Genomic DNA, 26589 nt, shown 5'->3' with positions numbered 1-26589 from the left:
TATTTTTCACTTATCCACATACTATCCAATTTTGTTAATCAATTCCCTTTATTTTCTTTTCCATTGTACACAGCACAATACTTTATAATTTTATCTTCTTTAAGAATTTTTATTTCCTAACCTACTTTTAAAAAATGTTTTATTTTTTTGAGAGAGAGACAGAGCATGAGCAGGAGAGGGGCAGAGAAAGAGGGAGACACAGAATCTGAAACAGGCTCCAGGCCCTGAGAACCTGACGCAGGGCTGCAGCTCACAGATCATGAGATCATGACCTGAGCCAAAGTCCGATGCTTAACTGACTGAGCCACCCAGGCACCCACTTCCTAACCTACTTCTAAGGCCATATCTTTGATCTAGTCATTTCTTAGAACTGCTTGAATTCTATTTTATTAAAATCTTTTTCTCACACCATCATGTTAAAGTCATTGGACCTCATCCCTTTAATTTGAAAGAAATTAATACAGGGGCACCTGGGTGGCTCAGTTGGTTGGGCCACCAACTTCGGCTCAGGTCATGATCTCACAGTTTGTGAGTTTGAGCCCTGCATCGGGCTCTGCACTGACAGCTCAGAGTCTGGAGCCCTGCTTTGGATTCTGTGTCTCCCTCCTTGTGCTATCTCTCAAAAATAAATAAATGTTAAAAAAAATAAAAGAAATTAATACATAAGAGTACAAACAATAATATAGTAAACATTCATGTAATCAATTACTGCCAAAAATAACAAATGTGAACATTTATTCATGTTTGCATGAGTTGTTTCTTTGTTGCTCAAATAAACATTATAGATATAGTTGAAGTTACCTAGATTTTCATTCCTAGTCCCATTCTCCTCCCTGTCTCCCTGGAGGCAATCACTATCATGAGTAGTATGTTATCTCATCTGTGTTTTTTTTGTTTTTTGGGGTTTTTTTTTGTGTGTGTATAAACATTTTTAAAAAATTGTTGTAAAATGCACATAACATGAAATGTATCCATTTATCTTAACAATTTTTAAAATATACAATACAGTATTATTAATTATAGTTACTATGCTGTACATTACATCCCCAGGACTTATTTATTTAGCCATTTTTAGGTATATAGTTCAGTGTCATTAAGTACATTCACACTGTTGTGCAACCATTACCATCATCCATCTCTAGAACTTTTTATCTTGCATAACTGCAACTCTATACCCACTGAAAAATAGCCCCCTTCATTTCCCTTTTCCTCTAGTCTTGGCAACCACCGTCCACTTTCTGATTCTATGAATTTGGCTACTCTCAGTACCTCATATAAATGAATGATACAGTCCCTTTGTGACTGGCTTATTTCACTTAGCATAATGTCCTTAAGGTTCATTCATATTACAGCATTTGTCAGGATTTCCTTTGTTTTTAAGGCTGAATAATATTCCATTTTATGTTTAGACCACGTTTTGTTTATCCATTCATCTGTCCGTGGGCACTTGGGTTGCTTATACTCTTTGGCCATTATGAATCATGCTGCTATGAATGTAAATGTACAAAAATAATCTGTTCTAGTCCCTGCCTTCAATTCTTTTGGGTATTTATTCAGAAGTTGAATTGCTGGATTATATAGTAATTCTATTTTAAGTTTTTGAGAAATAGCATAGTGTTTTGCACAGTGGCTGCCCCATCTTACACTGCCACCAACAGGGCAGAGGAGTTCCAATTCGTCCACATCCTTGCCAACATCTGTTGTTTTCTGTGTGTGTGTGTGTGTGTGTGTGTGTGTGTGTGTGTTTTGCATAGTACCATTCTAATATATGTGAGGTGTTTTCTCCACTGATTTTTAATGTTTCCTAATGTCATTTTTCATGGTTCCCAAAATGCTTCAATGTATTTCTGAAGTCTCTAATATACCTCTACTATTTGTCTCAACACAGCACTGTGTTTATTACTATAGCTTTATAACAACCTAGTTGTCTCTAGTAGGGCAAGTCTTTTTCAAAATTTCATGTAGATGTTGGAATTAGTCAACTTATGTGAAAAATTCTGTTGATTACTAGAATCATATTTATAGATTGTTGGGAGACTTGATATCCAATAACAGTGAATGTTCCTACCCATGAATGAGATAGATCTCATCATTTATTTTGGTCCTTTATGGTTTTTGTAATTTTCCTCACAGATATATATATCACATTTTGTAACATATTTTATAATTTTCCTCAGGAGTGTGTTTTATAATTTGCTTCATAAATATTCTGTTCGTCTATACAGTACTTAGGAATAAATTTAACAAAATGATGAATTTTCAGGGATTGGGGTTTTTGGCTATCAGTTAAATTCTTTTGGTTTCTCTCAGATATATTTTTGGTATTCATATTTTTATTAAAATTTTTCCATTAAAGTTTTCAAATGTGTTGGCATAAGTTTTTCATAGTCTCATAGCCATATTAGAATCTTTACCCTGACTATGTCCCATGTAAATTCTTTATATGAATTTATTTTTTTCCCTTTTGAGGTCATTTTTGCCTGAGGTATGTCTATTAGTTTCTTCAAAGAACCAGCTTTTGATTTTGTTGGTTACGTATACTGATTTTTTCTACTTTTGCTAAAGTCTTCTTTATATTCCTCTTTCAGTTTTTTTTTTTTTGGGGGGGGGTTACTTTATTGTTCTTTTCCTAGCTTCTTGATTTAAAATTTTAAGCCACTTATTTTAAGTCAATTTAAAATAAACATTTTAGCCGTAATTTCTCCCTTTAAGTATAACTTTGCTGTATCCAATGTGTATTTTGATATTGTAGTCCTTTCACAGTCACTCAGTTCTAAATATATCTAAATATACACATTAATTTTTTATTAGCATCAACTACTGTTTCATATAGATGAGAAATTCTTTTTATTTTCCAAAATTTTTATCTGATTTAATGATGGGTTATTTATTGCAGAACTTGAATGGAAACTAGCAGAAGTTGGAGCGATACAGACTGATTTAGAAGAAAACCCCAAAAAAGGCATTGTAGATGTGATGGTATCTTCAATTAGAAACACTTCTCTTTATGATGACACTAATAGTTCAAGCAGTGATAATGATGATACCAAATAGAAATATTTAATAAATAGCTTCAAAGTATTTATATACTGTTTTGTCAATGCCTTTATAGAGATCAGAAAATTTATAGATCTGTTTTATTTTTATATTAGAATTATAGCTTATATATCATTTTAAAAACTTTCAGGTATTTCAGAATTTATTGCCTCCAACAAAACCAGAATTTGTACTGGACCCTGTGGTTTATCCTTTTTTTGACCCACAAGTCCTCTGTGTTGCTTACCCCCAAAGAGGCCTATGAATAAAAATAATGAAAGATGACCTTAAATTTCATTTCAATTACATCAATAGCTTTTATTTTTATTTTTAAATTTTTATTATTAAATATTTTTTAAGTAGGCTCTACACCCAGTGTGGGGCTTGAACTCAGACCCTGACATCAAGAGTCACATGCTCTACTAAGCCAGCCAGGCACCCCTACATTGAGAGATTTTAAAGTTTATTATTTAGGGGCCTTGAGTGAAAATACTTAAATTTGTGACTATATACTTTTTCTTTGAGATCTCTTAGCTGTTAAAAAAATTAACCACTTGGGCTCCTGAATGGCTCAGTCGGTTAGCTTAGGCCATGATCTCACAGTTTGTGGGTTCAAGCCCCACATCGGGCTCTGTGCTGACAGCTCAGATCCTGGAGCCGGCTTCCGATTCTGTGTCTCCTTCTCTCTCTGCCCCTCCCTTGCTTGCCCTCTGTCTGTCTGTCTCTCTCTCTCTCAAAAATAAATAAACACTAAAAAAAAAATTAAAAAAAAAATTAACCACTCAATAGAAAAACGCAATTTAAGGATTCCGAAAAGTACATAAGAAACGTCTCCACTCATGATTATTGTTTTTAATAGTTCTGTTACAAAGTTAGAAAATTACTAAGTACTCTCACTGATAGATGATAGAATCAGTAGAACTTTACTTATCAGATGATAAATGAGGAGAAATGAGAAAAATATATGTGAGACTTGCCTATGTTTTAATAGTAATCACAGAAGAATTCATCATGGAAAAATATATAATATTAGGACATTGCAGAAGACTTACAGGATGTTTTATCTTGGCTTAATAATGAACAGCATTTTCAGAGAAAAGAGTGGTAAATTCAGAATACAATAGTTCAATGACATTTTATTATTCTACTTTGTATTAAGGACCCATCATTCTGATTGTGGATGTTCACTGATGTTTGTGAGACAATCTAGGCTAAGTTTGAATGATTAAATTACAAAAATAAATTGGTAAGAATTGAGACAGTTTAACACGGAGTCAAGAAAAGAGTCTGCTGCTCTTGGGGGTGGAGGAAGTAGGAATCATAGAGGCTCAGAGAATGAGGAAGTGGGAGGAAAGTTAAATACAGCTTTGAATTGGGTTAACAGGTAGAATAAAATCAAATGATCTAATTTTGCAAAGGATCAGGGAGATCCCTTTCTTCTGAGGTAGCTCAGAAGGGCTTTTGAAAACACATACATCTTGGGATGAAGGGAGGGAAAGTTGAGGGTTGCACACAATGGGTTTTTTTTTTTGTGCGTGTTTTTTTTTGTAACATTGTACACACATGTAACAGAAATAATTACCTATACTGACCCAACTGCTGCAATTCTCTTTAACAAATTCATGGATACATTTTTAATTAGGATAATAGTTGTGTGAATGAAAAGCCATATTATAAAGTTAAAATGTAACTTTAACACTATATAATGCATATAAATATGAACATTATCGTATCTCCAGTTAAAACCAAATGCAAAAAGTCCTCCTAAATGTAATCTTTTTTTGTTTAGTAAATACATATTTATCTATTTTCTTTAAGTTAAAATTAATAGAAGTATTAGTAGTATTTAAGATACCTGAATTAAAAAGATAGATTTCCCTTTTAATAAGATCTTAACTCAAATCCACCAGGTGGCAGTAAGTTTTTTTTCCACAAGAACAGTTCATGAAGACTTTCATATTTGTAAAAATCATAAAATTATAGCATGTTTTAAGTGGCTGGTTGTGATTCCAGTCACAGTCTTTTTCAAACGATGTGCACATGCCCACACCCACACCCACACATTCTTCTGGCAAGTACTCATGGCGGCCATCCCAGGTCAGTACTATGTCCATATGCTATTTCATTTACATTCTCATTTAAGTAAGGTATAAAATGTTTGTCAGAAAATGGATAAATTATAATTGTTTCCCATTTTATTGAGTGGATTTTTATTTTATTTTTTTTAATTGCCAACATTCAACAGTTTTGGACCTACAAAAAAAATAGGTATTGCATATATCCCAACCTAATATTTTTCTCTATTCCTTCCTGCCTGCCAACCATGCTCTGTTGAAATTCCCTTCCCCTACTTTACAGTGCCTTGTTTGTCAAAGTGTGGTCCTGGAATTTGCAGCATTCCTGGAGGCTAGTTAGAAGTGCAGAATCTCAGGCCCCATCCCAGACTAACCAAATTGAAAGTTTTATTTTAACGAGATCCTTAGGTGATTGAGCAGTTGGACAGCAAACCCCTTTAAGACATCTTGAGTGCGTTCTTGAACTCTTTCTCCACATTTTTGGTCATTAAGAGTTGTTATCAATTTCATTACTTGATTTCAGTTTATCTCCCCTTTGTACTTTAAAACACATTATTAACATTATGAAGGCTAATTCTCTTTTTTTAAATTTATTTTTATTTATTTTTGAGAGGGAGAGAGAGCGTGCATGTGCAGGGGAGGGGCAGAGAGAGAAGGACAAAGAGAGAATCCCAAGCAGGCTCCATGCTGTCAGCACAGAGCCTGACGTGGGTCTCAATCTCACAAACCGTGAAATTGTGACCTGAGCTGAAATCAAGGGTCTGACGCTTAACTGACTGAGCCACCCAGGTGCCCCTAAGGCTAGTTCTTCACAACATTATAATCTGCCTGCCATCATAATCTAGGATATAAAGAAGATCCTAAAAACTTATTACTAGCATGTTATTCCTTTTATCTCATTTATTCATTCATCTGTTTATTCATTCACCTCAGGCACTGAAATAGATGCTCCAAATTCAGTGGTGGAGAAAGCACATAGTTCATAGTACCATGTAGTGGTGGAGTTGTTAGTTAAAAATAAAAGTCAAACATACATGTAACTTAATAAGTATTATCGAGGAAAGAGTGGGCACAACAATAGACAGTAACTGTGGGTACTCTGTGGGGGAGGGAGGAGGTGAGACATAGGAGACCTACTTAAATAGCGTAGTTAGATTTTTGAGACATGAAGACTGAGGAGCCAGCCACGAGAAAAGGTAGGAGGGTAGTCCAAGCAAGGGCACAGCATGTGCCAAAGCCTGAGAACAGAGAGAGATTAGCAAGGAACCAAAGGCAGTTTCTAGGTGGGGAGTGTTATGGGAAAAGTAAAAAATGAAGAACATAAGTTTGGAGATATAGCAAGGGCTAGATCAAACCGGGTGTTATGACCATGATTAGGAGTATGAATGGAATGGGAAGCAAAAGGGTTTCAAGTAGGAACATACGATTTCATTCTTATTTCCAAAAGAATATTCATGCTGCTCTGTACAGAACAGGTTGAAGGGGGCACACAAGATATTTGAGATACCCAAGAGGAGACATCAGGTAGGCAATTGGACATAAGTGTATGGAGCCCAAAGGAGAGGTGTAGGCTGGAGTTACAAATTTATGAGTCATTTCAGGGGCGGCTGAGCTGGGTGGCTCAGTTGGTTAAGCATCCGACTTCAGCTCAGGTCATGATCTCAGGTTTTGTGAGTTTGAGCCCTGCATCAGGTCCTGTGCTGAGAGCTCAGAGCCTAGAGCCTGCTTTGGATTGTGTCTCCCTCTCCCACTGCCCCTCCCCTGCTCACTCTCTTTCTCTCTCTCTCTCAAAAAAAAAAAAAAAAGATTTAAAAAAAATTTTTAAAAAGTTACTATTAAAAAAAAATAAAACAAAATTGATGAGTCACTTCAACCATTCCTAGGTTTCCAGCAACAAATTGTAAACATCTAAAACCATCATCCTTGCTACTAAACCTTTATGTAGCAGTTTATAATTTACATTTGATCATCACAATTCTCTGAGATGCTTATTCTTCTATGTTTACAGATAAATGCTCTGAAGCTCAGACAAATTCTTTTAACTTGTGCAATGTCTCTTACTTTAGAACTGGTCAGGATTTAAGCCCAGACCTTTGACTACAAAGTCTATTATCACCACCTCATATTATTGTACTGCCCTCTATTTTAAAGGATCTAGAAACAATATTAGAAATTGGCTAACCCATGGAGATTTCTTTAAAAAAAATGCCACAAACTTTTCTTATATTCCCTATCATGCATATCTTAAATTTCCTGTGTTCCAGTTTACCTTAAACTATGGTGGTGAAACTAGGAATGCCAATGAAAGGATAGACAGGACTTTGTAACTGATGGGACCCAAGAACTAGGGGGAGAACTTGAGCAAGAGATGTAAGAATCATACAGAAGAGAATATCATTTGTAATAGCCAATGCTTACATGGGATCTCTTATGTACCAGGTACTATTACACACACACACACCCTTACATCTATTTTCTGTATCTCAATTATCCCATGAGACAGGTTTGCTACTATCCTCATTTTACAGATGAGGAATGTGAAGAACAGAGAAATAACTTGCTCAAAGTCATGTAGATATTAAGTGGTGGGTTGGGATTTCAATCCAGCAGTTTTAGTTTCCAATTTTGTACTCTTAACAACTAAATTATATTGTCTCTATCAAGACATCAACTAGGAGAATCAGTTGGAAAGGGTGCTGGAAATGCTGTTTAAGTAATAGCAAGGTATATGAGAAAGAATTAACAGAATATTTAAATTACATAAATTGTTGTTTAGGATCTGTGAAACTATGAAGCAGGATTTTTCTTAGGGAAAAGTAGAATCTAGAAGTTGGAAAAGTTATTAGAAATATCTGATTCAGTTTTTTTCTTGGAGAGAATATGGGGAGAACAGATAAACTGTGAACTGAACTGGGGAAATGTTCAAGCAGTGGCAGAGGACTGAGCAGAAAAAAACAGAGGATTATCAATTGGTCTTGGTAAATGATTAAATACAGAAAATGAGAGAGGAAGGAGTCAGAGATGAACATGATTTGATACTAGTGACTAAGAGTATAATGGAACCATTAAAAGGGCAAAGGTGTTTTTGAAGATAGGAGTTCTAGATGAGGTAGAATCTGAGGAGGGATCACTTTCTCTAGAATATAAACATCCATGTCATAGGGGAAGCATGCAAACCCTCTGGTCTGGCTGCAATCTACCTTATCCATATTATTAACCTTGCCTGCTCACCTACTACCAGCATCCTTTAGGATTCATGATAGCAAGTAACAGAAAACCTCTCACTAGTTTAAGCAATAAAACAGACACATGAAAGAACTAATTTAACTGAAATTTCCAGTTATCTGGCCCACGTTGGGTTCAGGGCATTAAATGCTAACAAGGCCAAATCTCCATCTTTGAATCCGCTTTTTTCCACGTTGCCTTCTTTCTTAGAATAATCCATGAGTGGAAAGATGGCTTCAGGCCTTCATTTTTCCAGATTTAAATCCATTGGCAGAGAGAGCACCCTACTTGGTAACTCCAGCCTAAGGCAGAAGATCAACTCAAATATGCTTCCTTCACTGGCTTCCTTCCTTCCTTCACTGTCCCAGCCATAATGGACTGAGTGAATAGTTCTCCAAGAGGAATTATTGGAATAGAAAATGAATATTTAACAGGCAAAAATGTCTGCTATATGATGGAGTGGTTAAAATCCTCAGGTGAAGGATCAGGGATAAGTTCCCCAATTTTGATGTTCTTTTTCTGTGAGCATATGGCAAGAATCATAAATGCTTACTGAGATGAATGTTACCTTGAAGGGAGCAATTTTGAAACAAGAAGATGGTTTCTATTGCAAATCCAAAAGACATTCACTAAAACATGAAAAATACTAGGAATTAGGGCTGTAAAGACTTCTTTTCCAATCATTGACAACTACTGAAACGTGCTTTCCCATATGGACCAAGTGTGTTATAAGCATCAATGCAAGTAATTTCCCCTAAAGTAAGTAGGAAGTATTCACATGCTTTTCTAATAAGGGAAGCCGTGCAGATTAGGTCCTGGTGTATCCTCACTGCTTCATCCCTCATCTGCCATTATACTGTCACCAGGTTTTTAAGGCCAGGTGAAAAACTCCGAAGGAACACATCTTGACCTTCTTTTACCTCCCTCCTCCAGCCACTGGCGCATATCCGGTCTCCGCAGGCCCACCCACCAATAAGAGACACGAGCCTTGCTCCTTCCAGAGAGAAGAAAAAGATGTCTCTGGATGTCCATCCACCTTCGCAAACAACCTCTCCCAGCCCCAAGAGAGGAAACACGAGTGATGCCGCTGGTGAATGAAAAAAGTCTTCCGCCTGCCAACACCCGGAAAATCTTCCCTGGCGTTGTTGGCAAAGTGATTTGCTTTTTAAAAGGGAGAGGGTCCCCTTTTGCATCCCCGGATGCCTCATCCAGCAAGAAGCTCTCCCTCCACCTCCTCCTCCTCGCTCCCTGCCATAGGCGAAAACCAAAGCCGCCCGGACCTAATGCCAACGATTCCCCCGATCCGACCAGGCCCCGCCTCCCCGGCTTTCCAGTAACGAGTGCGGAGTAGGGGGCGCCGAGGAAATACCGGTCTCCCTCCGCGGACGGCGCAGACGCACGGCTCAAGGGAGCCGGAGTCTCCTCGGCGCCCGGGATCCCCTCCGCGGCTCGGCGCTGCCTAACGGGGCAAGTCGCATGCGCACCGAGTTGCGCCGGGGAAAGGGAGAGTGAGGGGAGGGGCAAACTCAGAGCGCCGGCGGTCGGAGCCCGCGAGGGTCACTGACGACGCATGCGCTGGCAGGGAGCGCAATCACAGACTAGGTTTGCGGCTACCGGCTTAAAAAGGAAACCCCCGAGAGTGAGAGCGCGAAGGAAATCTGGCCGCCGACGCGTGCGCGCTCTTGGTGAGTGGCGTCCCACCGGGTGGGCCCGGGGCCTGAAGTCCGTCGGTAGGCTTGCCTCGGCGGCGCATGCGTGCTCCTAGTGCCGGTGGAGGAGGGGAGGAGAAGGGAGGGGGAGGAGCGGGCGGCAGTAGCGGTGAATTTTTTGGAGGTGGGTGGGGGGGCGCTACTCACAACCCCAGGTGCTGCTTGTGCTGGAGCCGCGGTGTCTCCTGGACGCTGCCGGGTTAGTGGTTCCGAGTCACCGCAGCCAGACTCCAGGGTGGGGGAGGGAAGAAGCCGGAGCCGCCGCAAGCTACACGGTGAGAGCGCGGGGAAGGGGAGGGAGCGGGGGGCGGTGTGTGTGTGCGTGTGTGTGTGTGTGTGTGTGGCCGGGGGGGGGGGGGGGCGGCGGCCAAGGGAGGGGAAGGCGGGAGCTAAAGCCCAAGTTTTGCTTATCGCCCTAGTATGCCTTTTCCCGGGAGTTGGGGTGGAGTCGCACCCTAGCTGAGGGGCCCTCTGGGCTGCTGGGGTTACCTGCGGGGCAGGGGCGGGATTGGGGTGCACGGTGGGGCCAGGTGGCTAGAGCGCGCCCCGGGGCTGGGGCCGATTCCAGCGGCAGAGCGGCCGGGAAAGCCGGAGACGCGGTGCAGAGAGGGCTTTCGCTGGGGACCCGCTAGGCCTTGTGACCCACTTTATTCCTGTCACAACTCGGGCACGTTTGGAGCGGCGCCCAATGGGGCGCCGGGGCGGCCAGCTCCTCCGGGGAACCCCCGCCCTGCCGGCCCGCGCGCCGCGGTCCGCAGTCCGAGCGGCGGCCGCCGCCCGTGGGCTGGTTCCGTTAGTGGTCGTGGTTCCGGGGCTCGGTTCCCGGGGAGCGCGCGGCTCCGCGCGTCCGGCTCGGGCAACTGCGCGGGTTCGGGCGCTCGAGGCGCTGCGCCAGGTCTTCTGCCGACCCGCGCCTCCCCGCGCCTTGTCACCACCGCAGCTGGCTGTTCTAGATCCCTTTCCGCCCGAGAAGCTGTAGTCTGTGTGTAGCTGGTCCTGCGCTCTGGCCCCCGGTGTGTAATTTCCAACACGTAGCGCTGCAGAGCTTACATTCTTCAGAGTGTTTTCGCTGGTGTAGAAGTCGTCCTGTTGATGATAATAGTGAGCAGGATCCAGTAAGATAAATGGCTCGGCCTCTGACCTGGCGGATGAAAGATCGAATCAGTGGTTGTTTCTTGCTATTAGGATACCGGGCTAAAGGACTTCAAGGCTTATTAGCCTTGAAAACATTGATTTTTTTTTTTTTTTTTTTTTTTTACAGTGAAAGAAAAGCACAAGAAGAAAGTTTTACAGTCATTGTTGATATGACTATTATGCTGGTCCCCCAGATCAAAAAAAAGGTAATTTCACTTGGAAGATTGCATTCTAATTTGTAGCTTTATTTTTAGGGATAAATAATTGTGAGTGTTTGTTCCTTCACCTGCTTCAAAAACAAACGTTTTAAAAAGGATATAATTTAGCTAACGAATTGGCTTCTTGAAAGCTATCCCTTGGGAACCTCAAATCTGGTTTGTTGTAAAATTTTGTTGGGGGAAGGAAACTAACTCAGGTATTATGTAGTTGAATGAACAGAATGTCATTAAAGGTTAGCCAGAAGAAGACAGATGAAAGTTGTGGTAGAACTAGTCATGATCAGTTATGAGAGAAAGAATGAGGAAGCTTTTTGTGCCCTGGCATGGAAAGATCTCCAAAAGGTGTTATAGAGTGGGAAAAAGTCCCTCCCCACCCCCCACAAAAAGGTGTAGGACAGTGTGAATAATGTGTTACTTTATGTGTTAAGGTGTGGGGAAGGAATAAGAATATATACTTATGTTTGCTCTTCCATTATAAAGAAACTGGGAAGATACTGGAGAAGAAATAAGGGGGGGCGGGGGCCGGTAACCTGAAGAAGGGAGGTGGGAAATGAGAGGCACACTGTATGTGTCTTTGTATTTAAAACTCTTGGTGGCTGTGTTACAGATTCATAAACTAGATTAAACCAAAATCCTCTTCTCAGAATAATTTGCTATGTGGGTTTTGTCTGTCTGCCTGTCTCTGTTCTATTGCTTGTTGTGGTTTTGACCATTTTCAGTATGATTTCCCTTTATATTTCTTAGAAAAATGAACTAACATTGAAAGAAAATTTAGGATAAGTTTGGCTCTTTCTACTTTAATTTTTAAGATGCTAAAGTCACAGACTAACTAAAGATATTTAGTTATATTTTGCTTAGCTAAAATATATAATGGTATTTACATTGGGCATTATGGCTGGATTATGCTGTTTTCAGAGTACAGCTTTATGTCTCCCTGTTTTTTTGGGAATCATAGTTGTATAAAATTTCACTTTTTTTAAAACTCAAAAGTTGTGATAATTGGAGAATATGAACACCTCATTACAATGAAAATAGACTTGATTTTCCAGGTAGTTTGCTTTTCAGACTGGGAAACTTTTAAGGAAAGCAGACATGAACCTCGATTTCTGAAATTTGTTTATATAGTTCTTATGAAAAATTAAAATATATTTGAGGGGCAGCATTCTATTAGTGCAATAAAGTAAAAACTTTTTATGATTTATGGATTGCTATAAAAATTAAGATTTTTTTTTTTAACTGCCAACCTAACCTTTTTAACTAGGTTACAATTGCAAAAGGGCTTTGTTAGAGTGGATGTAATTTTTGAGGGGAGGGTACTGAAACTCCCTCTGGTGGCTAATAGTGTATAATCAAAGTAGTGAATGTTGAGTAGTGGGTGACAGTTACTGTTGGCATTTTTGTTATGTAACCAGTATTCCTTTTTATTTTGTAGGATAAGATAATTGTATTATTTCTGTTTGATTTGTAGGTATCTAGTAGCCAGACTTCTGCAAAATGGCATTTTATTTTTCTTTTGAATTCCATGTAGGTCTGTTAATCCTTTTTGAAAAAAATAGAATCACATTTCCAAATTTTACTTAATTTTGTTTTTAAAATTATGGAAGTAAATTGATGCTCATGAAAACAATACAATATGTATATAAGTGGAAACTTCCTTTGCACACTTATGGTTTTATTTCACGTCCCTCCCCAGAGATAATTGCTATTAACACTGTTGTATAACCTTCTCTATCTTTTTCTGTGCATTTATAAACCTAGACTTTTTAATATTGAAAATCTTAGCCCTCTACATTGGGTTCTGTACTACCCACAGGACAGGGATATGACTTGGAGTATGTCAGAAAGTTTAACTAACATGGTATATACCTCTTAGAACATACTCCTCTTTTCATTTGTGAGGGGTCAGTCAGCTTGGGGTGCATTTACAGTTTGCAGTAAGGTCCTGCTGATGTGAGCTTTATCTGGTGTAGATTGTATTTATCTGAAAGAGTTGGGTTTCCTGGGTTTTATAGGACTCTTTAGAGTCTACATTTTAGGGTTTTCTTTGGGTTTTGACCTGGTCAGTAGCTCACAGGTTAAACTTTGATTTTATTCTTCTGTTCTTGCAGACAAGAAACTCCCTAGGTTACATGAACCTTTCCAGGTCCTTTGAAGTGAAGATAGGTAAACTCTGTCCTTAACTAAGGGACACTGATTGACTTGGCTGGAATCTAGCCTTTGAGAGGGAAAGGAGGAGAACAGGCCTTTTAGTCTGGTTTGTACTTACCTGACAGCAGACAAGGAGTATGCATACCTCCACCCACCTCCTATTTCCTTCTGCAAGAGAACACTACCTTTCTAATAATTCTTTTCAGGTGATAGAGTGTGCAGAAAGTTCAGAGTATGAATCAAGACTAAATCTTTACTATTTAGTGTTTACTAAGCTATGTGAGATACATAGAAAGATTCAGTACATTGACCCTGCCCCCTGTGGGTCTGATGTCTAGTATAGTTAAAAGAGCATGTACATAAGGATTATGACACAAGATAGAAATGATCGATTCCAGAAGAAAAATATACATGAGGTTTAAAAGGGTGAGACTGTTTCCAGCCTTTTGTTTTTGCAGGTATGGGATTTAGAGGGAGAGTTTATATCTCATCCTTTTAAATAATTAAGAAAGGATAGGAAGGATAGACTGAGAAAGCTCAAATCTTAAGCTTTTAAAGAGTAAGCAAGTAAGGAGTTAAGTTGCATTGTTGCAGCAGACGTTTGTAAGACTAATTGATAGTTGCTTTTTTGTTTTTACACTAGTCCACAGGAAAGAGCCATTTGATGTTTAATTTGATAATTATAGCGTCTTTGAGATTTCAGGATTGTTAGAAATATTAGGAGATTTAGTTCTGTCAGTTAACTATTATCTACCATCTAATATGTCGGGAGATGTTAGTAATAAAAGTAAATTGTTTCTTACCTTATTTCCTTTCCTGAAAGCACATATTTAATATACCTTCTCTCCCACAGTTTTACTCCTACTGCTGTGTCAGTTAAATATTTGCTGCAAATATTTTAAACTGTGAAAGCAAACAACAACCTTGTGAAAAATCAAAGTTCCACATTATAGCAGTATTACCTTTTGTTGTTTGTGTCTATTTCCTTCCAGTTCTTTGCAGAGGCATAAAGTAAGTTTTTTTATGTGTAGTTTCTAATAGGCCTTGTACTAGTAAAGATTGCATTTTCTCTTTTACCAAGTCTAAAATTCTAGATGCAATTGTATGAATTACTTATAAAGTGTCGGAGCAATTTCTTACAAGTTGACTGTAATTATTATAATGACATTTATATTTATAGGTTGCTTTACAGCCATTTGTTAGTCATTTTTATAGCTCTGTTAACAACTTTTGTGAATTAGATGGATAGGAGTTTCCAGTTTTTCTCCATGTTATTAGTTATACAAATGTTAAATTACCTAAATTCATCTTCATAAGTATAGTGTCAGTTATTGAGTTGTTAATGTATCTTTGGTGTGTATTTTACAAAGATGTAATTCTGCTTATTATTTTAAGTCTTAGAAGTCTCCATAAAGAAATCACTTGTAAAAATTAAATATTTATGAATTGTTTTTGACCTACAGTATACTGCTTAGGATGTGGCTTACTTTGTTTTTCAGAAATATTTTAATTTTTACATTTATATGGTCAAATAGTAAAACAGGAATTCCCATATTTTTCAAAGAGTTCATATTTAGTCAGGTACTTAAGTTTTTAATTCTCATTCAGAATAGTGGAAAATGAAAACACAGGTTGGTTCACCTTAAGAGGTTTTGTATTTGAAAACAAACAAAACCAACCACAGATGGGGGTTTTATTAGTAAGGGTTAAACCATATGCCTAATTTAGAGTTTATTATTTGTATTAAATCATGGCTTAAATGTAAATAGTTGCCTTTGTCTCTTTTTAAATCTCTTCCCCCCAGTTATGAAAATAGCACATCCCTAACGTAGAAAATTTGGGAAACAGGAAAAAGCATGAACTAAATTTTTAAAATATTACTGGAAATCCCACTACAAAGAGGTGCCATTGTTAACCTTCTGGAATAGTTTCTTGCTTCATTTTTTTAGCAATTATATAAATATATGTGTACTTGAAGACACTTCATGTTTACAAAATGGGCTCATAATGCATCTACTGTAGTGCATATTCTACCCCCCCCCCCCCCCAAGTTTATTTCTTTCTTTCTTTATTTTGAGGGAAAGCCTGCCTGGAAGGAGGTGGGGTGGCTGGGGAGGTGGGGTGGAAATCCATCCTAAGCAGGCTCCTTGCTGTGCATGGAGACTGACACTGGGGACAGTGAGATCACAATCTGAGCCTGGTCTGACGCTTTACCAACTGAGCCACCCAAGAGCCCCTGTAGTGCAAATTATTCTATTCACTTAACAATGAATCCTGAACATTTTTATTTTTATGTCGGTAGTTTTCTACAATGTGATTATTTTTAATGGCTGTGGAGTACTCTCCTCTAGGTTTGTGTAATAATTTACTGATCTTTTCGCATGGACACTTAAGTTATCAATTTTTAAAATAATGTGTCACTCTTGAATTAGAATTTAAGTAGACTGATACTGAATTTGTATTAATATCCAGGATAAACCAAACTTTTGTGCTTTTGTTGAAAAAAATGTTCCATAAGTATATAATAAATTAATAATGACCTATAATGAAGTGAATCTATACTTTATTTCTAAAGTGTGTTTTACTGAACTGTTAGTAAGTTAACTTTTTATGAGCATAAATCATTTGGATAGTAGTGTTCTTGAACAAGCCTTCTAAGTAGGGTGGGGATCTGTGAAGCAGTCAGTACACACAATTAAAATGAAGTTCAACAGGGGCACCTGTGTGACTCGATTGAGCAACCGACTTTCGCTCAGGTCATGATCTCGAGGTTTGTGAGTTCGAGCCCTACATTGGGCTCCCTGCTGACAGTCTGTCAGTGCAGAGCCCACTTCAGATCCTCTGTCCCCCTCTCTCTGGCCCTCTCCCGCTCGCACTCTCTCAAAAATAAATAAACATTAAAAAAAAATGAAATTCAACAGAAAGGTTTTTTGATTGCTCCAAAACACTTCCTTAAAAGGAAAATCTAAATACCAAGAAAGAATTCTTTATCCTCCCAAAAATTGACATTAGCTTTATGTAGGATTTCTGTGACATTTTATTCTACTTCTAGGTATCTGTATCTTCCAGTTTAAGTTGGGAAAAACTAAGTTAAACTACTTTCAAGAGAAAATAGATAAAATCTTACAGTTTAATCGAGTAGTTTTTAGTGTGCCTTCTGGTGTCTATTTTTGGAAGTTTCTCGGATTTTTATGAATATACTTTTAATAGGGACTGCCTTTTAGGCAGGAAAAAAGCTAGGAAGTTTTTAGGTATTATTTCATTTATTTATTCTCAGTGACATGATCAGATGGTTAAAATATCTGGTTTATTCTAAGTAAAGCTTGTTTATTGCCTGAAACTTAATAACAGCATACTACTTTAACAAGGTCTTAATTACTTATATTGATAGAATGATGTAGTGATTAAGAACACAGGCTCTAGAGCTAGCCTGTTTGGCATTCAAATCCTGGCTTTACTGTTAGATGGTTGTATAACCTTGGGCAGATGTTACCTCAATTTCTCATGTCTGAAAGGAAGATTATACTAGTTTTTAATATGTGAGGATTAAATGAGACAGTACATGCAAATTACTTAGAACAAAGTTAAGTGGCCAATAAATGTTAGCAGTTATTCTCCTTTTGTTATTTTCAAAATGTGTACCAGACATGGCTCTTACCTTTCTTTTGACTCCCAGTTTAAATGTATTTAAATAAGTTGCTTAGAGTTTTGTTTTTATATGGAGATTTGGGGAGTACTTGATCTTTTTATGTGATTTACAGTAATAAAACAGTTACTAGAGCATGCTTCCAAGATGCACGGTATTTATTGTATATTTCTTGGAAGTCCTTTGGCAAATTTTGGTTCATGAAACTGATGACTAGTTTTCTTTTATGTTGAAACCTAAATTTTAGTTGAGATAATATTAGAAAAAGTTATTTAGGAAATAGCCCACAAATTAAAGTGAAAAATATTAGGACTTCTACTTTATTTTGTAACTTTAACGTGTAATATAGTATAATAGAAAATTCACAGATATTTATTAGACGCAAGAAGAGAAATGAGGGAATCGTTAGTTGATGAGAAGAGCCATTTCCAACTCTTATCTGATTAATTTTTGTCTCCATCAGAAACGGTGATGATATATATTTGTAATTATAAAGGTTTTTTAGTTTTAAGATTAGAGTTTATTGTGTGAAATAAGTTTATATGTTCTGCTGCTTTTTAGACGTGATCACATTCTTTTTCTGTAAGCCTGTTTTATTTTGTTGGAGCTGATCATTACATTTTGTAAACTGATTTTTTTTTCTTTTGAAAAGTATTGCAGTTTTTATAAAAAATGAGTCTTGCTCCTTGAAAAGAGTTAAAGTGTCAAAAACTACAAAGAAAATCTCTGATGGGAAAAAATCACCTAAAATCTCAGGGATAAGCCCAGTTAAATTTTTTTTCCTAGCATTTTCTGAGGCATTTGTGTGTATGTATAATTTTATAGTAAGTGAAATATTTGTAAACAGTTTTTTTCATATTTTATGGATGTCTTGTGAATAAATGCAGATTATCATTAATTTAATCAAGTGTTAGTCTTTTAGTTTCAGTATTAGTTCATTTACTTTTTTATTCCTAAGTTTGCCACTACCATCAACTTTGACTTTGAATCATCTACTTTGCATTCCTTTTTATCCCTTCTGTTTTGCTTTCTTTTGAGTTAATCAAATTATTTTTATTCTGTTTTTCCCACTGTTTGCTCCTGACTTATGTATTCTTTCACTGTATCTTTCATTGTTATTCCAGAGATTATAACAAGTATACTTATTAGTATAGTATAGATTACTACTACTACCATTCCCCAATAATGCCAGTTTCTTACACTTTAACTCCTACTCCAACCTTTTTGCATTGTTATTATTCTGCATTTTATTTGTACATATTTTAAACTCCAGAAAGCATTATTGGTATGATTTTAGACAGTTTTTGTTAATATTTACCCTTTCCAGGTCTCTTCCTACCTGCCTTTGTATGTTTCTGTCTGGGATTATTTTCCTTCTGTCTGAAGAACTTCTTTTAGTATATATTTTAATACTGGTCTACCTACTGATGGTGATTTTTTTTTCATTTTTATTTGAGACCATCTTAATTTCACATTGTGTTTTGAAGAATATTTTTTACTGAGTGTAGAATTCTAAGTTGGTAGTTATTTTTTTCTTCATTAAAAAAATGTTTTCTTGTCTTTTGGCTTTTTGTTGAAGTCAGCTGCCAGTCTTATTGAAGGTAATTATCACCTTATAGTCTTGCTGACAATAATGTGTCTTTTATTTTTCTTTGACTACTTTCAAGACTTTCTCTTTTGTATTAGATTTTTAGTTGTTTGACTATAATATGTTGAGATATGCTTTTCTTTAGAAGTGTTTTGTTTTATGTTCATATCCCTTTTTGAATTAGTAGCTTGATGCCTTTTTGTTTGAGGATGTTCTGTTATTCCTCTTCAAATATTCTGTTCCCCTTTTCAGATTCTAATTTAAACATGTGACAAGTCAATGATCATTTTCCACACATCTCTTAAATATTTTTTTCTCTGTACTTCACTTTAGGTATCTTCTATTGACCCTTCTTTCATTAGTCAAACTGTTTTCTCTTTTGTTGAAACTGATCTATTACAGTCTTAATTTTATATTGTAATTTTGAGTGCTAGAACATCAATTTAATCCTGTTTTAAAGATTTTTAATACTCCAGTTCTCCTGAGTATATTGATAGTTATTTAAATGCTTGTCTGTTGGTTCCAATATCTGCATCGTCGACTGGTCTGCTTATATTGTTTGTTTTTCTGTTGGTTATTGGTTACATGGTTGTATGTTTCTGTCTCTTCACGTGCATGCTAAGTTTCTGAAGGAACTTGTCCATTTCATCTGTGTTGTGAAATTTATTGATAAAGTTGTTTATGAGTTGTTACCCTTTAAATATCTATAGAATCTATAGTGAAGTAAATATACAATCTGTAGAGATTCAGTATCATTTTTGATTTTGGTAAACTGTCTTTTTTTCCACTTGATCGGTCTGGCTAAGATATTTATTTTCATTTTTATTAAAAGATTTTTTTAATGTTTGTTTTTGAGAGAGAGAGAGCGTGCGTGCGCGCACACAAGAATCTGAAGCAGGCTCTGAGCTGTCGGAACAGAGCTTGACACAGGGCTTGAACTCAGGAACAATGAGATCATGACCTGAGCAGAAGTTGGTGCTTAACCACCTGATTCACCCAGGCGCCCCATGCCTTCCTTTGTTTTCCTAATGGTGTCTTTGAAAAGTTTTAAATTTTGATTAAATACAATTTATCAGTTCTTTTATGATTCACATTTTTTGTGTTCTAAGAAATATTTATCTGCCTCAGACTTTTTCTCATGTTTTCTTAACAGAAGTTTTATAGTTTTAGCTTTTGTGTTTATGATTTATTTCAAAGTAATTTTTATATATGGGATGAAGAAAGGGTTGAGATTCTTCAAAAAAATTTTCCCCTCACATAGATACACAGTTGTTAACAGCAGCATTTGTTGAGAAAAGGTCATCCTTTCTCCACAGAGTTATCTTTCTGCTTTTGTCAGAAAGCAACTAACCATAAGTATGTGGGTCTTTATGAAATCTGTTTTATGTAGTGAACTATAGGTCTGTCCTTATATCAGTATCTTAATGTCTTGATTATTGTAGCTTTTCTAGTAATGGAAATTCTCTAACACTGCTTCTTTTTCAAAATTGTTTTTTTTTTGGATTCCTTTAATTTCATATGAATTTTAAGATTAACTTGGTCCCTCTGTAAAAATGGCTACTGGGATTGTGATTACATTGAACCCACAGATCATTTTAGAGAGAACTGACCTCTTAATGCCGAGTCTTTAAAAAAAATTTTTTTTAACGTTTATTTATTTTTGAGACAGAGACAGAGCATGAACAGGGGAAGGTCAGAGAGAGAGGGAGACACAGAATCTGAAACAGGCTCCAGGCTCTGAGCTGTCAGCACAGAGCCCGACGCGGGGCTTGAACTCATGGACTGCGAGATCATGACCTGAGCCAAAGTCGGATGCTTAACTGACTGAGCCACCCAGGCACTTGTTAATGCCAAGTCTTTTGATCCACAAACACAGTATAACCTCTCTTTTCATTTAGGCCTTCATTTCTCTCAACATTGCTTTTATAGTTTTTTAAATATACTTTTAGTGGTGGATTTTATCCTGTTTATTCAGCAAGTACTTATTGAGCATCTAGGTATGCTAGGTACTGTTCTAGTTCCTGTGTTATACCAGTGAACAAAGTAGGCAAAAAACCCTGCCCTTGGGGAGTTTATATTCCAACTGGAGGAAGCTAGATGAGAAACTAGTAAATATGTTAGATGGTCATTATTACTTTTGGAGTAAAACAAATCGGGCTATAAGGGGTTGTAGTATATGAATATGAGGGAGGTAGGGCAGGGTTTACAGTTTTAAATTGCATGGACAGAGAAGTCTTCATTGATAAGTCAGTATTTGAGCAGACCTTAGTCTGCTACATATATGAATAATGAAACAAACGATTTCAGAAGGAAAAGGGAGAAGAATGTGGGAGCTTGAGTAAGTGTGCTAAGTAAGCTAATTGCTTCTTGTGTGATAGCTGGGAGTCAGTAGCATATAAAATCAGTAAGTGTAGTAATAGAAGTATACCTAACTGCAGAAAGGTAAACAGTTAAGAAAGATAATGTGTTTTGTTGAAATCTAGTGATGACAAAGGGAGGAGGAAAAATAAACACATTGTATTATAGCTTGTAGTAGAGAACTTACAGGTAAAATGTGAAGAAATAGAGGACTTGGGTACCTTGGTGGCTCAGTCAGTTAAGCATCTGACTCTTGATTTTGGCTCAGGTCATGATCTAATGGTTCGTGACTTCAAGCCCCACATCAGGCTCCACATTGGCAGTGCCAAGCCTGCTTGGGATTCTTTCCCTCTCTCTCTCTGCCCCCCCCCGCCCCCCCAAGAAAGGAAATAGAGGACTAAGTTCATTATATGTGGATATGATGGTAAAGATGTCTATAGTACAATAATAAAAACCTTGGTAAAAGTAACAGAACTATCTGTAAGATATAAAGAGAGGACGGAATTAAGCAACAAAAAGATGAGTATTCTGTAAAGTTCATTTTATAATGAAGTACCAAATATCTGTTAAAAATAATTTAAAAAATAATATTCAAAAGGCAAAAAACATACTAGACATTTATTCACAAAATCCATACTGACAGAAGACATTAATGGATTTTAGACCATAGTGTATCAAGTGAACAAAATCTTAAGGCTGTAGAACATCTGAATACTCCAATTAATAAACAAAATTTGATGGATAACTGAATTCTACCTTGGAAATAGAGACCATAACTTCTTTTCAAGCACCTATAGGATATGTACAAAAATTGATTGTTACTAGATTGTAAAGAAAACTTTAGGGGCCCCTGGGTGACTCCATTGGTTAAGTGTCTAACTCTTGATTTCTACACAGGTCATGATCTCATGGTTTGTGAATTCAAGCCCTGTGTCAGGCTCTGTGCTGACAGTGCAGAACCTGCTTAGGATTCTCTCTTTCCCTCTCAGTCTGCCCTTCCCCTGTGTGCATGTGCCCGCTCTCTCTCAAAGTAAATACATACAAACTTTAAAAAATGACTAGCATGGTAAAAAAAAAAAAACACACACTCTGAAAGATAGGAATGATGAGCTCTCCCCATCTTGTATGGTAGCTACTAGCTACATCTGGCTATTTAAGTAGAAGTCGTTAAAATTTTTTTAAGTTTATTTATTTAGAGAGCGTGTGTACAAGTGGGGGAAGGGGAAGAGAGAGAGAGAATCCCCAGCAGGGTCCACACGATCAGCGCCGTGAGGGCTGGAACCTGTGAACTGTGAGATCATGACCTGAGCCTGAAGTCAAGAGTCGGATGCTTAAGCAAATTTAAATTTAGTTCTTAGTTTCACATGCCACATAGAAATGCCCAATAGGATTGATTGCCTTTGGAATGAGGAGAAAAAAATGCAGATTGAAGATAATATAAGTGAACTAAATCCTCTTTCATAACGAGGAGTCAATAGGTAATTTGATGCTACTCAAGAAATAAAGACAGGAACATGTTATGTATAATTATGAAGATAAATATAAAAGTAAGTGAAATATAAAAAATCGATGAAAGTGATAGTTTCTAGGGAGTAGGACTGCAGGTAGGGACAGTTGGGCATGCTGCCTTTCCATTATGCTGCCTTTTTGTACTATTTTTTAAAAATCACGTATATGTATACCTTTTAGGGGTGCCTGGGTGGCTCAGTCAGTTAAGCATCTGACTGCAGCTCAGGTCATGATCTCACGGTTTGTGAGTTCAAGCCCCTCATCTGGCTCTCTGCTGTCAGCATAGAGCCTGCTTCAGATCCTCCATCCCCCTCTTTCTCTGTCCCTCCCCTGCTCACGTGCATTCTCTCCCTGTCTCAAAAATAAGTAAAAGTTAAAAAAAAAAAAAAGTTAAATACCTTTCAAACAACAAAAGCACTACTTAAATGGGCCAGGAAATAAAAATCAAAATATGTACTCATAGCCTCTAAAGATTTAGATTTATGATCTATTTCAAAGACTTTTTCTCTTTTGGAGTTTCTAGGGAATATTTTAAACAATAGTAAGGAGTGACATTCGTACAAAGTTTTTACTAAAATAATTAAGGTACTGCTTAATATTCAAGATACCACTTTGTACTGCATGATTTATTCACAACTATAATTTTTCAAAATATATTATTACATCTTTTTATGAAGTCACCATGAGAGAGGAAATACAGGAAAGGGTTAGGGTAAAGATAAAAGAAGTTTTGCCCTATAATCTGAGAATATTACTTGAAAGCATATAGGCAGACTAGTATACAGTGTCATTTGTTGAATGAGTATTGTAGTAGATTCCCAGTTTCCCAGGTAGACTGGCTAAGCCAGTTTTTACAGCCTGACCCTCTGCAGTTGTCAGTATATTGTAGTTTGACAATTCAAGTAAGCTTTACACGTGAAGAAAAAAAATTAAACATATAGGGATTAAATATAAACCCTTAGAGGAGTAGCATTACACAGCAAATTATCAAAAAGAAATTCAAAGAAATAGAAACCATTCAAATACATCCTATAGTTGAAGAGCACAATGATTGAACTGAAGATTTTAGTAGATTCAATAGCAGACTCAACCAAGCAGAAGAAAGAATTAGAAGACAGGTCATTTGATATGTAATCAGCAGAGTAAAAGTAAAGGAGAATGATGGGGCACCTGGGTGGCTCTCTCTGCTCCTCCCCTGCTCGTGCTCTGTCTCTCTTTCAAGAATAAATAAACATTAAAAAAAAAAAAAGTAAAGGAGAATGAAAAAGAGTGAAGAAAGCCTATGGAATGACAAGGTACTATTGAACTATGAATTATTGAAGTCCCAGAGTAAGAGAGGGAGAAAGGAGAAGTCTAATTTTTAAAGAAATAATAGCTAAGAACTTCCCAAATCTAGGGAGAGATTTGGCCATCTAAGTTCATGAAACTAATAATAGATCACCCCAAAATTTCAAACCAAAATCATATTCTCCAAGACATTATAATAAAACTGTCTAAAGTCAAACATGAAAGTTTAGAAGCATCAAGAGAAAAAAAAAATTCCCATATAAGGGAACCCCCACAAGGCTATCATCAGATTTCTCAGCAGAAACTTTGCAGGTCAGGAGAACATGTAAAGATATATCCAAAGTGCTGAAAGGAAAAAACTGCCAATCAAGAAAACTTTACCCCACAAAATTGTTTTTCAGGGTTGAAAGAGAGGTAAAGACTTTCCCAAACAGACAAAAGTTGAGAGAGTTTATCACCACTAGACCTGACTTACAAGAAATGCTGAGAGGAATTCTTCAAGCTGAAATGAAAAGATGCTACTTAGTAACGTAAAATTATATGAAATTATAGAACATACTGGTAAAGGTAAGTATACAGTCAAAATTCAGAGTATTCTTACAATGTAATGTGTGTGAATCACTTAACTAGTATAAAGGCTTAAAGGCCAAAATTATTAAAAACTATAGCTGCAACAATTTATATGGATATATAAAAAGTAAATTACAACATTGAAAATAAAGTATGGGAGGGGGCATAAAAGAATAAAATTTTCGTATGTGATTGAAGTTGTTAGTTTAATATAGACTGTTAATGCCCATAAAATGTTTTGTGTAAGCCTCATGGCAACCACAAAGTAAAACCTGCAGTAGATTCACAGAAGATAAAGAGAAGGGAATCAAAGCATGCCACTATAGAAAATCAGTTCACAAAGAAAGACAGCAAAAGAGGAAGAAAGGAATGAAGGGGCTACACAAAACAGCCAGAAAATAATAAGATGACATTAGTAAGTTCTTTTTTTTTTTTTTATTTAACTTTATTTTTTATTTTTTAAAATTTATATCCAAATTAGTTAGTATATAGTGAAGTAATAATTTCAGTAGATTCCTTAATGCCCCTTACCCATTTAGCCCATCCACCCTCCCACAACCCCTCCAGCAACCCTCAGTTTGTTCTCCATATTTATGAGTCTCTTTTGTTTTGTCCCCCTCCCTGTTTTTATATGATTTTTGCGTCCCTTCCCTTATGTTCATCTGTTTTGTCTCTTAAAGTCCTCATATGAGTGAAGTCATATGATTTTTGTCTTTTCTCTGACTAATTTCACTTAGCATAATACCCTCCTGTTCCATCCACGTAGTTGCAAATGGCAAGAGTTCATTCTTTTTGATTGCTGAGTAATACTCCAGCGTGTGTGTGTGTGTGTGTGTGTGTGTGTGTGTGTGTGTGTATATATATAGATAGATAGATAGATAGTTACTAACCCTTTATCTGATATGTCATTGGCAAATATCTTCTCCCATTCTGTCGGTTGCCTTTTAGTTTTGCTGATTGTTTCCTTCGCTGTGCAGAAGCTTTTTATTTTGATGAGGTCCCAGTAGTTCATTTTTGCTTTTGTTTCCCTTGCCTCTGGAGAAGTGTTGAGTAAGAAGTTGCTGCAGCCAAGATCAAAGAGGTTTTTGCTTGCTTTCTCCTCAAGGATTTTGATGGCTTCCTGTCTTACATTGAGGTCTTTCATCCATTTTGAGTTTATTTTTGTGTATGGTGTAAGAAAGTGCTCCAGGTTCATTCTTCTGCATGTTGCTGTCCAGTTTTCCCAGCATCACTTGCTGAAGAGACTGTCTTTATTCCATTGGATATTCTTTCCTGCTTTGTCAAAGATTAGTTGCCCATACATTTATGGGTCCATTTCTGAGTTCTCTATTCTATTCCATTGATCTGAGTGTCTGTTCTTGTGCCAGTACCATACTGTCTTGATGATTACGGCTTTGTAGTATAGCTTGAAGTCTGGGATTGTGATGCCTCCTGCTTTGGTTTTCTTTTTCAAGATTGGTTTGGTATTCGGGGTCTTTTCTGGTTCCATACAAATTTTAGGATTATTTGTTCTAGCCCTGTGAAGAATGCTGGTGTTACTTTGATAAGGATCGCGTTGAATACATAGATTGCTTTGGGTAGTATCGACATTTTAACAATATTTGTTCTTCCTATCCAGGAGTATGGAATCTTTTTCCATTTCTTTGTGTCTTCTTCAATTTCTTTCATCAGCCTTTCTATAGTTTTCACTGTATAGATTTTTCACCTCTTTGGTTAGATTTATTCCTAGGTATTTTATGGTTTTTGGTGCAACTATAGACATTAGTAAGTTCTTAACTGTCAATAATTACTTTAAATACAAATGGATTAAATTTACTTGTCAAAAGGCATAGAGTGGCTGACTGGATTAAAAAACAAGACCCAACTATATGATGCCTATGAAAGACTCACTTTGGCTTCAAGGACACATGTAGGCTCAAATTGAAGGGATGGAAAAAGATTATCTATGCACATGGAAACCAAAGAGAGCAGGAGTAGCTATACTTAATAGCAAACAAAGTAGATTTTAAGTCAAAAACTATATCAAGAGACAGAGTCCTAAAATGAAAAAGGAGTTGATTTATTAAGAGTATGTAATAATTATAAA

The 26589-nt window shown here is 37.0% G+C and overlaps 2 protein-coding genes across 6 annotated transcripts in view; both read left to right on the top strand.

Moving 5' to 3' along the window:
- PDCL2 (phosducin like 2) overlaps positions 1 to 3085 on the top strand; it is a 41220-nt gene extending 38135 nt beyond the window's left edge. Inside the window, exon 6 of the mRNA XM_060654989.3 lies at positions 2897 to 3085. Coding sequence (XP_060510972.2) covers positions 2897 to 3054 — 158 coding nt within the window. The 3' untranslated portion in view covers positions 3055 to 3085. The remainder of the gene's footprint in view (positions 1 to 2896) is intronic.
- Positions 3086 to 9876: 6791 nt separating this feature from the next.
- CLOCK (clock circadian regulator) overlaps positions 9877 to 26589 on the top strand; it is a 127425-nt gene continuing 110712 nt past the window's right edge. For 3 of the 5 annotated variants that reach the window (XM_060654984.3, XM_078446109.2, XM_060654979.3), the window contains exons 1-2: positions 10182 to 10320; positions 11307 to 11385. The gene's annotated coding sequence lies outside the window, so the exon portion shown is untranslated. Of the gene's footprint in view, positions 10022 to 10181; positions 10321 to 11306; positions 11386 to 23326; positions 24501 to 26589 lie in introns of those variants that run through there. The other 2 variants (XM_060654978.3, XM_060654980.3) reach the window with 2 other exon arrangements.

This window comes from Panthera onca, chromosome B1, assembly GCF_046562875.1.
Source record: "Panthera onca isolate mPanOnc1 chromosome B1, mPanOnc1 haplotype 2, whole genome shotgun sequence".
NCBI classification, from domain to species: Eukaryota; Metazoa; Chordata; class Mammalia; order Carnivora; family Felidae; genus Panthera; species Panthera onca.
The sequence above is the reverse complement of the archived record's forward strand: the minus strand, read 5'-3'. Positions and strand labels throughout refer to the sequence as shown.